Raw genomic sequence first — 13,641 nt, 5'->3', positions numbered from 1 at the left:
TTATTACACATAGGCCACCCTTAAGGTAGGCGCTAGGTAGCCCATAGGGCAGAGTGCTATGTATGTAAAAGGTCAGGCATGTCCTTTTAAGTTTTGCATGTCCTAGTAGTGAAAAACACCTACATTTGTTTTTCAATACTGTTAGGCATACTCCTTTCATAGATTAACCTTGGGAATTCCTTATTACACTTTTAAGCTGTAATTCTTGATTGAGAAGGAGTAGCTATGTCTAGTTTCATATCACTGGAATAATAGTGATAAATCCTCTGTACTGGTAACGTTGGATTTATCATTACTATTTTAGAAATGCCACTTTTAGAAAGTGGACATTTCTCTGCTCTTACAGCTCTGTGTGCCTACAGCCTTTCTCCATTACACATCTGGGGTGGGTGACACCTAAACTTTGTGCATTCCCTCTAGACAGCCACAAACATAGAAAGGTTAGGTGTGTCTGAGCACTCATATGCATGCTGATGGCTCTTCCTGGGCAGGAAGGAAGGGAGGGGATGATACACCTGAATAGGCAGTACCTGTCCTCAGGGATGATTATCCACTACTGGCAGTATGGAGCCAGAGCTGGGAAGAAAGGGTCTCTGTGCACTTCAAAGACCCTTCTCTTTGAAGTCACCCCAATAGGAGGCTGGCTCAGTTTATGGTGTACACCTATGGTGTGGCACCCTATACTGAGTCCAGGCAACCCTTACTGATGGTGAATAGGTGTCCAGATAGCAGACATTCTCCAGGGGTAGCTGAGGTGAGCACCAAAAGCTTATCCAGGAGAAATGTAAAGCCCTTGAAATTCTATAGTAGTTGGACAGTAACTTACTCACAAGAAAGAACAATAAAAGTGTTGCAGAAATAAAGGATACTTTATTACAGCACTACTACTAAGCTGACATTGGTATATCTCCCTTTAGAGATATCATACACAATATACCCATAAAATAACCATCAGAAAATAGCATAAAAATACACAGGGCCCTAGGGGAGGGCCAAAGCCATATACTAAGAAAGTGGAATGTGAAATAGTGACTCCAACCAAGGTGCATGTGGTGTTAGCTAGAGGCTGGGGAAGTTAGGAACACCAGAGGTAAGTACAGTAAGTGACCCCAGCAACCAGGAGTGAGTCAGTCACCCACCCAGTTGTCCCATGGACTTATACATAGTGTGGTGCTTGGAGTTTATGGCATTCAGGACCCTTCCCAGTGGACTCGGAGGAAACCAACATGCAACAGGATGGATGGAGAGTGCTCCTACCCCAAGATACCCAGAAGAAAGAAATATCTACACCAGGGACCCGGATGCAGAGGGGAGAAGGGATTCTCACTAAAGACTGTGGATGCCTCGGATTGTCCAGCTGCTGTCAAGACCCATGGACTAGGCTGGAGGAACCCAGCAACGGATTCCTGATGTGGAGAATCTGCAAAAGAAAGGGACAGAGTCCTGCACCCTCGAGGTACCCAGGTAGTGCAGGTGGCAATGACCACCCTCCTGAAGATGAAGTTCCTGCAAGACAGTGGAAGAAGAAGTCCAGGAGCCGTGGAAGATCTCAGGAGTCACCTATGAGCTGTCCCTCGATGATTGCCAGTTTGCAGGAGGGCTTGTGACCGGCAAGATCGCGAACAGGCACTGGCAAGTGCAAAAAGGAGTTGCAGAAGAAGCTGCAAAGGTTTTGGGACCAGCAAGGTCCTGGAGACTCTACTCTGGAGGAGGAGTCAGAGCTGGCCCTCAGCACACAAGAAGGCCAACAGAAGTCAGCGGAGCCCCCGCAACTCACCCATTGCATTGGACCCAAGGAGGCCTTACTAGCCCAGCAAAGCAGAAGTCCCACATTGCAGGAGTTGCAGGAGTTGCAGGACAGGAACTGGTCTTCAGTTTGCAGAGTGCTGGAGGCCGGGGCTTCTTGAAGCCTGGAGTTCTCCTGAGGGAAGAGTCTACAAGCCTTGGCAAGAGCAACAGTCGAGGTGCACAGCGGCACCAGTCCAGTAGCAAGAGCAAGGGCCCACAGTCTCTTAACTTGGATAGAAGACAGACAGGACCCAGAGGAGGTCACAGACTCACCATCTGTGTTGCAGGATCTTCGAATGTCCAGGAACAGCAGACTCCACCAACTGGTTGACTTTGTCTTGAGTGACCTCCGGATGTAGAGGAGTGACTCCTTCCCTCCAAGGGAGATTCCTTTGTGCCTCCTGGTGCCAACAGAGTCCTTATGACCCTGGAGGGTGCACAGCCTTGGACGTTGCACACTTCTTGCAGGATCCAGTGAAACAATGTTGCAATTGGAGCCTTCCCCCCCAGAAGCAGACTTGTTTGATTCCAACAAAGATCAGCAGTGGTTCTGGAGGCCAGAAGCAGAAGATGTCTTGCAAAGAGTTGCTTGATGAGTCTTGCTTGACGAATATGATGACACACGCGCCAGGGAGCCCTTAAGTATCTCTAAAAGGGGGTTGGTCACTCTCTGCAGTGACCCAACTAGCAGAGGAGAGGGTCACAAACGTCATGTACCTGGCCTCACCAGTTGGTTCTCCCAGGGGCCTTTGCACATCTTATTTTCAAGATGGCAGAATCAAGTGGCCTCCTGACAGAGCTTAGTGCACCTCCCTAGGGGAGGAGCTGGACATGGGGGTGAGATCATTTCATGGCATTTGCATATTCTTGTTCGAATCAGCAGTGTGCGCGATTCATTCCCAGCATGTAAACCTTGATGTTCAGATCGGCAACCGTGTGCGCGATCATTTCATGGCATTTACATATTCTTGTTTGAATCGGCAACAGTGTGCGCGATTCAACCCTTGCATAAAGCGCTTGGCTCTTAGTTCAACAGTGTGCGCGATCATTTCATGGCATTGAAAACTTTGGTGTGTTGTGTTTGTTGAGGTGCACGCATTTATCCAGATCCTTTGGATTTTCTATGAAGATGCTTAATTCAAAGTGTGACATTCTTTGTGCATATTAAGTCCCTAGTACAGTTCCTGTTGTTTTCAGGGAATGTTCAGATAGCCTTTGTCCTCATGTAAAAATGCAATGTTTATTCTGAAACATTATTCAAGAAGGTTCTTGTTTTCTAGACAGTATGTGGTATTTCATGAAAAGCTCATATGAAACATTGTATTAACCCATTCTGGATTTTTCCGGGTACCTAGACTTCTCGAGGTCTAGTTATAGTAATTTCTTAGGTTATTCATGGTTACAGTACAAGAACTATTAGTCTATTGAAAGTCAATGTGATTATATCTTGATATTGTGTTGTTTAACTACTTGCTTCCTACAGGTCTCCTTCCCAGCTGTTCCCTACCTAATCCCCTTTTCCCCCACTTGGACTCTCTCAGGCTCTGTGGTATTTCTATCAGAGCTTTGGAGCTGTCTAGTGGTGGACATGTTGGGAACGTGTGCAGACCCCGAGGATCTGGTCTCTCTGACAGAATAGTGAGCCCGCAAATTTAATATCCTCTTGGTTTGCGTGTGCTCTCAGCATGGCCACATTGGATGAGCTAGTCAAAGTTGTCACTCAGCTCCAAGCAGAGGTAGTGTCATCAAAGGATATAGCAGCCAGTTTAGCTGAGAGAGTGAGTCAGTTGCAGGAAAGGGTAGAAAAGAAGGAACAAAGTCCTTTGGGTGTGTCTTGGCCTGGTCCTCCTTCTCAAGCTTCGGGAGGTAATCCTCCTACGAACATTTTCCTCAATGTTCCCTCAGCTATCCCCCTGGCTCCTCCAGAACGTTTTTCAGGCGACCCCCTGAAAGCGCAATCTTTCTTGGTTCAAGTGGAATTACATTTTACCTGCCGACCAAACACTTTCCCTGATGCCCAATCCAGGGTGGCCTTCTTGTTATCTTACCTGATGGGGACGCAGCCACCTGGGCAATCCCTCTTGTGCGTAAAGACAGTCCCCTGCTTTACAATTGGAGAAATTTTGTCCGTGAGTTTGAACGAGTGTTTGATCGAAGAACAGTGACATTGTCGGCAGATCGTGAACTATTAGACTTGTGACAAGGTAACCAAGATCTAGTTTCCGACTTAGCGAGTTTTAATCGGCTGGTAGCAGAGAGACATCATGGCCTGAAGAAAAGCAAGCGGCCTTGTTTTACAAGGGACTCAAGGATGAGTTAAAGGACATTCTTGCCCAGATAGATCAGCAGCCTATAGATTGTCAAGCTCTAATAAACCTTGTTTTGAGACTAGATCATCGTCTTGCAGAATGAAGGGGAACACGCAAAAAGACTGAGAAATATTCCTGCCGTGTTCACGATCATAGAGAATCAAGAACTCAGAAAGAGAGAACTCCAGAACCCATGGTAATCAGAACTATCAGGAGACCTTTGACCAAAGACGAAAAGGACCTACGTAAAAAGAACGGACAATGTCTTTATTGCGGGCACAAGGGTCACTTCGCCAAAGATTGTCCAATCAAACCAAAGAGCAAATGAGGTCCTGTCCAGAAAATTGCAGCCAATGTACAAGTCGAGCTGGAAAACTAGATCACCCAAGATGTAAAGAAGGGTTGCTCTTGGGTGTCACTGTGGACCCTTCACAGTCTAGTCATCTCAAGCTGGGCATTAAGGTTCAAGTTAAGAAAAATAACTATTTCAAGAATGCCCTTGTAGATTCTGGGGCTACCGGGAACTTTGTTGATGCCTAATTGGTTCGCGCATGGGGGATCCTATGCACAAAGAAAAAGACTCTAGAGATAATACAAGCAGTAGACGGAAAACCCTTGACTGGAGGCCCAGTAACTCTTCAGACTGTCCCCTTGTTGGTGATCTGTGATGGGGGAGATCAAAGAACCAAGCATGAAGAGAAGTTCATCTTTGACGTTATCCATGCTCCTCAGTATGGATTTATCCTTGGCTTACCATGGTTAACTCATTACAATCCTGAGATTAACTGGGCAGAACGGAAAGTCGTGTTATCTTCCGCCTTATGTAATGAGAAATGTCTCCAGAAGCCTTGAGTCGCCAAAAATTGCAACTCTCACATAGCCACTGCAGCAGAGAAAGAAGTAAAGTTGCCTAGGCAGTATTCATCCTATGATGATGTGTTCGATGAAAGATAAGCAGAAACCTTGCCTCCTCATAGACCTTATGACTGCCAAATTGATCTAACTCCAGGTGCGATACTCCCTAGCTGTCGTGTGTACGCCCTGTCAGAACATGAAAATCAACACTTACGAAAGTACCTAGATCAATTCTTAGAGAATGGCTTCATCCGCCCTTCCAAGTCTCCTCCAGCCTCTTCTTTGTTTTTTGTCCCCAAGACTAATGGGGACCTTTGAACCAGTATTGACTATAGGGGTTGAACAAGATCACAGTCAAGAACAAATACCCCTTGCCTTAGATTCCTGTCTTGTTGGATCAAGTGAAATAAGCAAAAATTTACACTAAGCTCGATCTACGAGGTGCTTACCATTTAGTCAGAATGAGAGAAGGTGACGAATGGAAAACTGCGTTCAAGACAAGATATGGTCTCTTTGAATACACTGTCATGCCCTTTGAACTGTGCAATGCTCCAGCAGCATTTCAATTTTTCCTGAATGACGTCCTGCCATAGTCTATATCGATGATATTTTAATCTACTCTGACAATGAAGCCGAACATGTACAACGTGTCAAGAAGATTCTCACAGCTCTGCGAAAGCATCATTTAGATTGCAAACTAACCAAGCGTGAATTTCATGTTACCACAGTTGAGTTTTTAGGGGTTATCCTTACCCCTCAAGGTATGGTCATGGCAGAAAAGAAAGTTCAAGCAGTATCCAATTGGCCCCCACCAAGACTGTTCGAGATGGACAGTGCTTCCTGGGTTTTGCAAACTTTTATCACAGGTTTATAAACCATTTCTCTCAGACAGTGGCGCCAATCACCAAGTTATTGAGAAAGAAAGAAAAATGTGTGTGGTCTCCAGAAGCTGACAGAGCCTTTTCAACTTTGAAAGAAGTTTTTTCCACTGCCCAAGTCTTGACTCACCCTGATGTGGATCATCCATTCATAGTTGAAGCAGGTGCCTCAGATGTGGCAATTGGTGCAGTCTTGTCACAACGAAGTAAAGACACTGGCCAACTTCATCCTGTAGCTTACATGTCTCGAAAACTGAACGAAGCTGAACAGAACTATGTCATTGCTGAGAAAGAGCTTCTGGTGATCTGTGATGCCTTTAAAGAGTGGAGACATCATTTGTTGGGTGCCAAGTACACTATCACAGTATATACTGATCATCGCAATCTCCAGTTCATGAGTTCAGCTAGACTTTTGACTACCCGGCAATTACACTGGATGCTGTTTTTTGCCGAGTTCGACTTTGTGGTAACATTTCATCCTGGTAAGGATAATCGCAAAGCAGACGCCTTGTCCCGCCAAGTGTCTACCATGTTACCTACAGTCCAGCCTTCCAGAGCTGTCATTGCACCAGACAAGGTCCTCTGCATCATAAGGACCGAAGACTTCTTTGAAGACATCTGTAATTCCTTCACCATTGAGAAATGGCAGGCATGGGCTCAAGCAGAACCCAGGAGATCAATCAAGCAAGGACTACCTTTCCATGACGCACGTTTGTTCGTGCCCACTACCAGGCTTCGTGAGTTGGTATTTCATTGGTTGCATGTTATACCTACGGCAGGTCACCCAGGCACTCCTAAAACTCTTGAATTAATCCAATGCTATTTTTGGTGGCCTACTCTGACAAAATACGTTAAAACAATGGTCAATAACTGCGAAGTCTGTGGTCGCACCAAGACAAGTCATTAAAAACTGAAAGGTTTGTTGCATCCGCTCCCAACTCCACTTCCACCTTGGGAACACATCTCGTTAGACTTCATTACAGGTCTACCAGTTGTTCAACAGTCCTCAGTAATCCTTGTGGTGGTAGATAGTCTCACGAAATATGGACATTTCAGTGCCTGTAGGAAATTGCCCACCTCCAGTGAACTGGCAACCATTCTACTGAATAGAGTGGTCCGTTATCATGGGCTGCCGAGAATAATTCTCTACGATTGAGGATCGCAATTTGCCTCCAACTTCTGGAAAACGTGGTGCAAAACGCTTCAAGTTACATCCACACTATCTACTAGCCATCATCCTCAAACAGATGGCCAAACTGAGTGACTGAATCAGACATTGAAACAATACCTGTGTGCTTACGCTGAGAAAGCACTTCATTCCTGGTCATCAATGCTCTGGTTAGCTGAACTAGCCTACAATAACTCGTTTCACACCTCCACTGGTGTCATACCCTTTTCTGGCTTGTTTGGCTACCATCCTGATACCTTGCCCATCACGATTCCTCAAGAAAGTTCTCTTACACCAGCTGTGTCGGAAAACATTCAACAACTCCACCAAACCCAGAAAATGATTCAACAGCATCTAAAAAAAGCTAAACAAAAAGCACTATGACAAGAAACATTGTGAAGGACCTCAGTATCAACCAGGTGATAAAGTGTGGCTTTCTAAAAGACATATTGACTTCAAGAAAAAACACATGTTTAATCCCAAATTCATAGGTCCTTACACTATCCTCCAGCAAATTAATCCAGTGACCTATAAACTGCAGTTGCCCCGGTCACTACGTATTCATCCTGTGTTCCATACCTTCCTCCTGAAAAAAGCACTCCAGAAGGTACGCTCCCAACCAGCTCCAGTTCTAGTACAGGGGGAATTGGAATACGAAGTGAAACAGGTGTTGGATTCCAAACTTAGAGGTCGTAACCTATGGTATCTGATCTCTTGGAAAGGTTACGGTCCTGAAAGCAACTCATGGGTCTCCGCATCTGACATTCATGCTCCACGACTAATGAGACATTTTCATCGTCTTAACCCAGGCAAACCAGGCCCTAGAGCGCGTTTGGGAGAGGGGAGTGCTGTCAACATCAGGACAGGTGCGCTCTATGGGCGACAAAATGCAAAAAAACTGTCTTTATGCAAGAGCATAATTCATGCATTGTGTTTATATGCAGTATGTTAACCTTTTGCATTGCAGATTTTAACCTTGAAAAACACTATTAATGATGTTTGCAATAATTGTTCATTTGCAAGGTATTGCTGCAGGCTTACTGAGTGTGTTAGGGTGTGGTCCCTTGCCAGGGCCTTCTAGAAGCTTTCCCTGCAGCATGACTGGGTGTGGTTTGTGGGCTGGGCCAGACTCTATATAAGGGAGCCAGCCCAGCTCCACGTGCTCACTATTCAGAGGTCCCGGTGCAGAGCAGCAGCAACTTGCTGAGCTCCTGTTCCGGAGGCCTACCTTGATGTTCCAGGCCTCCCCTCATTATATTGGTGATCCTTGAGCAGGGCGGTAAGGTGGAGGTCGGGCTGGGCCCCCAACCCTGTTCTCAAAGACTTTCGAGTTTTGTGCCTAGTTGTGAAACTTCCAGTGTGCGCAATCATTTCATGGCATTTGCATATTCTTGTTCGAATCGGCAGTGTGCGCGATTCATTCCCAGCATGTAAACCTTGACGATCAGATCGGCAACAGTGTGCGCGATCATTTCATGGCATTTGCATATTCTTGTTCAAATCGGCAGTGTGCGCGATTCATTCCCAGCATGTGAACCTTGACGTTCAGATCGGCAACAGTGTGCCCGATCATTTCATGGCATTTGCATACTCTTGTTCGAATCGGCAGTGTGCGCGATTCATTCCCAGCATGTAAACTTTGACGTTCAGATCAGCAACAGTGTGCGTGATCATTTCATGGCATTTGCATATTCTTGTTCGAATCGGCAGAGTGCGTAATTCATTCCCAGCATGTAAACCTTGATGTTCAGATCGGCAACAGTGTGAGCGATCATTTCATGGCATTTTCATGGCATTTGATTATTCTTGTTAGATTCGGCAGAGTGCGCAATTAATTCCCAGCATGTAAACTATGACGTTCAGATCGGCAACAGTGTGCGCGATCATTTCATGGCATTTGCATATTCTTGTTTGAATCGGCAGTGTGCGCGATTCATTCCCAGCAGGTAAACCTTGACGTTCAGAGCGGCACAGTGTGCGCAATCATTTCATGGCATTTGCATATTCTTGTTTGAATCGGCACAGTGCGCAATTCATTTCTCTCATGTAAATCTTGGCATCCAGATCGGCAACCATGTGCGCGATCATTTCATGGCATTTACATATTCCTGTTTGAATCGGCAACAGTGTGCGCAATTCAACCCTGGTATAAAGCGCTTGGCTCTTAGTTCAACAGTGTGCGCGATCATTTCATGGCATTGAAAACTTTGGTGTGTTGTGTTTGTTGAGGTGCACACATTTATCCCGAGCCTTTGGATTTTTTTATGAAGATGCTTAATTAAAAGTGCAACATTCTTTGTGCATATTAAGTCCCTAGTACAGCTCCTGTTGTTTTCAGGGAATGTTCAGATAGCCTTTGTCCTCATGTAAAAATGCAATGTTTATTCTGAAACATTATTCAAGAAGGTTCTTGTTTTCTAGACAGTACGTGGTATTTCATATAAAGCTCATATGAAACATTGTATTAACCCATTCTTGATTTTTCCAGGTACCTAGACTTCTCGAGGTCTAGTTATAGTCATTTCTTAGGTTATTCATGATTACAGTATAAGAACACTTAGAACCATAGTCTATTGAAAGTCAATGTGATTATATCCTGATATTGTGTTGTTTAACCTCTTGCTTCCTACAGGTCTCCTTCCCAGCTGTTCCCTACCTAATACCCTTTTCCCCCCACTTGGCCTCTCTCAGGCTCTGTGGTATTTCTATTGGAGCTTTGGAGCTGTCTAGTGGTGGACATGTTGGGAACGTGTGCAGACCCCGAGGATCTGGTCTCCCTGACACCCCCAGAGCACATAGTATCATGCAACTAACACTGAAATTGGTGTAGCTGCATGATTCTAACATGCCTAGGTTCGGAAATGCAATTATGTACTTGGACCACTCGTGTTGACTAGTGTCTACTACATACCTTACAATGACTTTCCCGCACTTACAGAGTCCTGGAATTGGCCTGGGGTCTGTAGGGACACCCTGCTCTACAAGGGTACCCTCACACTTAGAGACATGTACCCTGCCCTTGGGCTGAAAGGACTACCAGAGGGGTGACTTATAATGGTAAGTGCAGTGGTCAGGTTTAGCAGTGCAAAGGGTGCATACACCCTCTCACAAAGACCTGCAGACAAATTCTTCATGGACTCCCATGGGTGGCACAATACATGCTGCAGCCCATGGGGGAACACTGGTGTACCAATGCCCTGGGTACCTAGGTACCATATGTTAAGGACTTACATGGGTGCACCAGTATGCCAATTGTAGGTGTAAGAAGGCTCACTAGCAACCAAATTTAGGGGAGAGAGCACTGGCCCCGGGGTCCTGGTTAGCAGGATCCTAGTACATTACATTCCAAAACTTACTAACACCAGGCAAAAAAGTAGGGGGTACTACAACAGAACCCAGCTTACTACAACCCCCACTTCAAAGGCACAACAGGGTATAAGTACTTAGACCCTCACAATGAACACGGCGGTCGAAACCGCCATGTTCATGCTGGCGGTCAAAACACTGAACGCCAGCGTCCCCGGATCCCCGCCGGCGGTAATAGGAACATTCCTCTGGGCCATTCAATGCCTCTGTGCGGCGGGTGCAGCTGCACCCGTTGCGCATATCACTCGCCGACATGCGCGATGGGGCACTACACCGCGCCCTGTCGGATAATGATTCCGACCACCGCCAGGCTGCCTGACGGAGGCAGCCTGGCGATGAGTGAGAGTTGCCCATGGCGCCCCTGAAGGTGTTCTTTATGTGGTGCTGTGGCCCGCCATGCCGGCTGGTGATTTTACCTGCCACCACCGGCATGGCGGGCAACACTGCCATATACATAATGACCACCTTAGTCTCTGATCCCACCAAATCAGACACTTCTGGACCTACAACTGTACTCTGTCAGAAGAATTGCTGTGCTGCATCAAGGACTGTTACTCTGCTGAACTGCTTACTTGGAAGGACTGTTTTTCTGCTGTGCTGCTGTGCTGCCTGCTGCTCTCTGACCCTGCTGAGGGTGAGCTGGACTCTGCCTTGCAACTGAAGAGATCTCCAAGATCTTGCTTGCTTGCCTCCTGTTGCTCAGGGACATCAAAGTCTCTACCCCTGCTCCTGTGCCTGGTTCACTGGAAGTGGACCGAGGTACTTGCACCAGGAAAATCGACACATCTCCAGTCTGTTTGGAGTAGAACCAGCACATCAATTCTGTTGCAGGAGTAGAATAGGCGCATCGCTCTCGGAACCAATGCATCGCCTTGAGAGCCCAACACTAAGAACCACACATCGCCATCACAGCGGCTTGGAGAGATCAACGCATCCCTTCAACTGCACAGAGAAATCTGGTGGTACTTTGAAACCAATGCATCTCGGCTGAGCACTTCATCTTCAGAACTCACTCATCTCAACAATGTGTGAAGAAAATCAATGCATCACTTCGACAGTGCGACGGACACTGACGCATTACTGGTCTGCACCCCGCATCTCGCTGTTGCGACCATGATCAAGGTACTCTGTGCACTGGACCTGTGTGACTCTTGTACCCGGCCTGTGCTCCATCGTGGTTGGCTTGAACTGTTGACTTTGCAATGGTCCAGCACAACCAGAAAACCCTGTTGGTGCTTACTGCATAGAAGTACTAGAACTTTCTTTATTCGTTAAAAATTCTACCTACTGGATTTTTGTCATTTTGGTCTTGATTTATTTATATTATTGTCTATTTTTCTAACCTGTTGTGGAGTATTTTTGTGGTGTTTTCATTGTGTTACTGTTTGTTGTGTTGCACAAAATAGTTTACACATTGCCTCTTTAGATAGGCCTGACTGCTCTGTGCCAAGCTACCAGAGGGTGAGCACAAATTATCTTTTAGTGTTTACCTGACGTACCTAACTAGGATTGTGTTTCCTGCTTGAACAGTGTGCATACTCTGACAACCAGAAACCCGATTTCTAACATGCTTTTCAAATGAAATTCCCCAAATTACTCCATTATGCCACATTGTGTAATTATGCTGTGTTCAATACAAAATTATAGTACAGGAACCACACAAATTAACAGACGGGAGGCTTTTTTTTAAAGGGAAATGTGTCCATGTATCCAAAATAAATATGAGGTTGCATTTCACACTGAAAAATAAAGCTAAAAGTCATATTTGCATTTCGCATAATTATGCCAAATGTCACACATTTTTCCACATTTCACTTAATTACACCCCTACGGACTAAATGACTCCCCAAATTAGTACAGTGATGATGGTTACCTTCCTTTCTGCACTGCAGAGTGTATGTCACTGGGTGGATGGATTCTACTGGTTTCCAGATTACAAGAGCTCCATCTTCATGTACCTGGGCAATGTCTGGACTGGTAGGGGAGCAAAGGATCTCTGTCATGGAAGTCAAAATCAATAGTGTCATTGAAGCACTGGAGTATTGTTAATGAATAACACTAGAGGTACAAACATGCACTCCAATTTTTCAGTTTTATTTATGGTGAACTCTTTGAGATATTGAAAGGAAAAATGCAAGTAATTAAAAGAAATATTTTTCTAAAGACCAACAGAAATTCAACAAGTCATCAAAACGTTCGTTATTTGTACTACAATACAGTTAAGTTATGTATTCACTTCAGGCCTCTAGTTTATTATTTATCACAGCACAAATTACACAAATCCCAGCGTTAATGTTATCACAGATGCACCAACTGATTGTATGCATAAAGTTTTAACAGAGCAGCTTTAAATATAACAGATTTAAATAGCTCTGTCCCTGCCTAGTTTATTGCAGTGCGTGTTGCCTTTTATTGTATTGTACATATCCCAAAAGCGAGAAAGATTAAAGCATTTTCACCCTATCAACAAAATGAAAATCACAAGTAACATGAAATGTAACAGATCTCCCACCCTCTAAAGGCCGACCACACAGATGGTGCTGCGGGGCTACATACCCTTTTTCCAAAAAGAGTAGTGTTTGTGTTTTGCCCTTTGTTGGCACCTTATTATAAAGGAGGCGCAAACTGCTCTGATAACTACTGCCATAGTTAAAATACTTTGGAAAAGAGTCACTTTTGTGAATATATGAGTCTTTAACAGGCAGTTGTTGGGACAGTCATTGTATGCTGAACTGGGACACTTTTTTACAATTAATCACATAAATGTGTTTAATTTTTTAAAAAGACACAGTTCTCGCCCGTTGTTGTGATTACTGTTTGGAGTGTGGTATTCAGATTTTAGGTTCTGCCCCTTAATACATCGAAGCTATTTAGGTTAAACCCCCTGATAAGTGGCTTGCTGTGACTGTTTAAAGCTAACTGATGTAATCATGATTACAATTTTCCTTTTGAAAATAAAAAATATAATAACTTTACCATAGGGCTCCATCATGTTTGACAAAGTCGTCCAGCAAAGTAACAATGCATTGGAGGAACTGCCTTCATGGTGGTTCCAGTCAATGCCTGATATGTCCACCTGTCCGACGGATATTTCCAAATTTTCTGGTCTGCATCTCTGCCAGGGCGATCAAGTATTTATTCCGTCACCCTGACGGAGGATGAGACAACTGCCCAAAGTTAAATCGCCCCCTTAATCTTTATCTAGTATTCTATAGTGAATACTGTCAATGCGCAACTGGTATGTGCTTCTAGTGATCTTAATGTTGAATATGGGAAC

The 13,641-nt window shown here is 44.9% G+C and overlaps 1 protein-coding gene across 1 annotated transcript in view; it reads right to left on the bottom strand.

Moving 5' to 3' along the window:
* OBSCN (obscurin, cytoskeletal calmodulin and titin-interacting RhoGEF) overlaps positions 1-13,641 on the bottom strand; it is a 1,961,032-nt gene that overhangs the window by 335,236 nt on the left and 1,612,155 nt on the right. The window contains exon 118 of the mRNA XM_069211034.1: positions 12,238-12,360. Within this exon, the coding sequence (XP_069067135.1) occupies positions 12,238-12,360 (123 nt within the window). The remainder of the gene's footprint in view (positions 1-12,237; positions 12,361-13,641) is intronic.

Source organism: Pleurodeles waltl, chromosome 10 (assembly GCF_031143425.1).
Source record: "Pleurodeles waltl isolate 20211129_DDA chromosome 10, aPleWal1.hap1.20221129, whole genome shotgun sequence".
Lineage (NCBI taxonomy): Eukaryota > Metazoa > Chordata > Amphibia > Caudata > Salamandridae > Pleurodeles > Pleurodeles waltl.
Note: the sequence above shows the minus strand (reverse complement) of the source record. Positions and strands in the feature narration are given on the sequence as shown.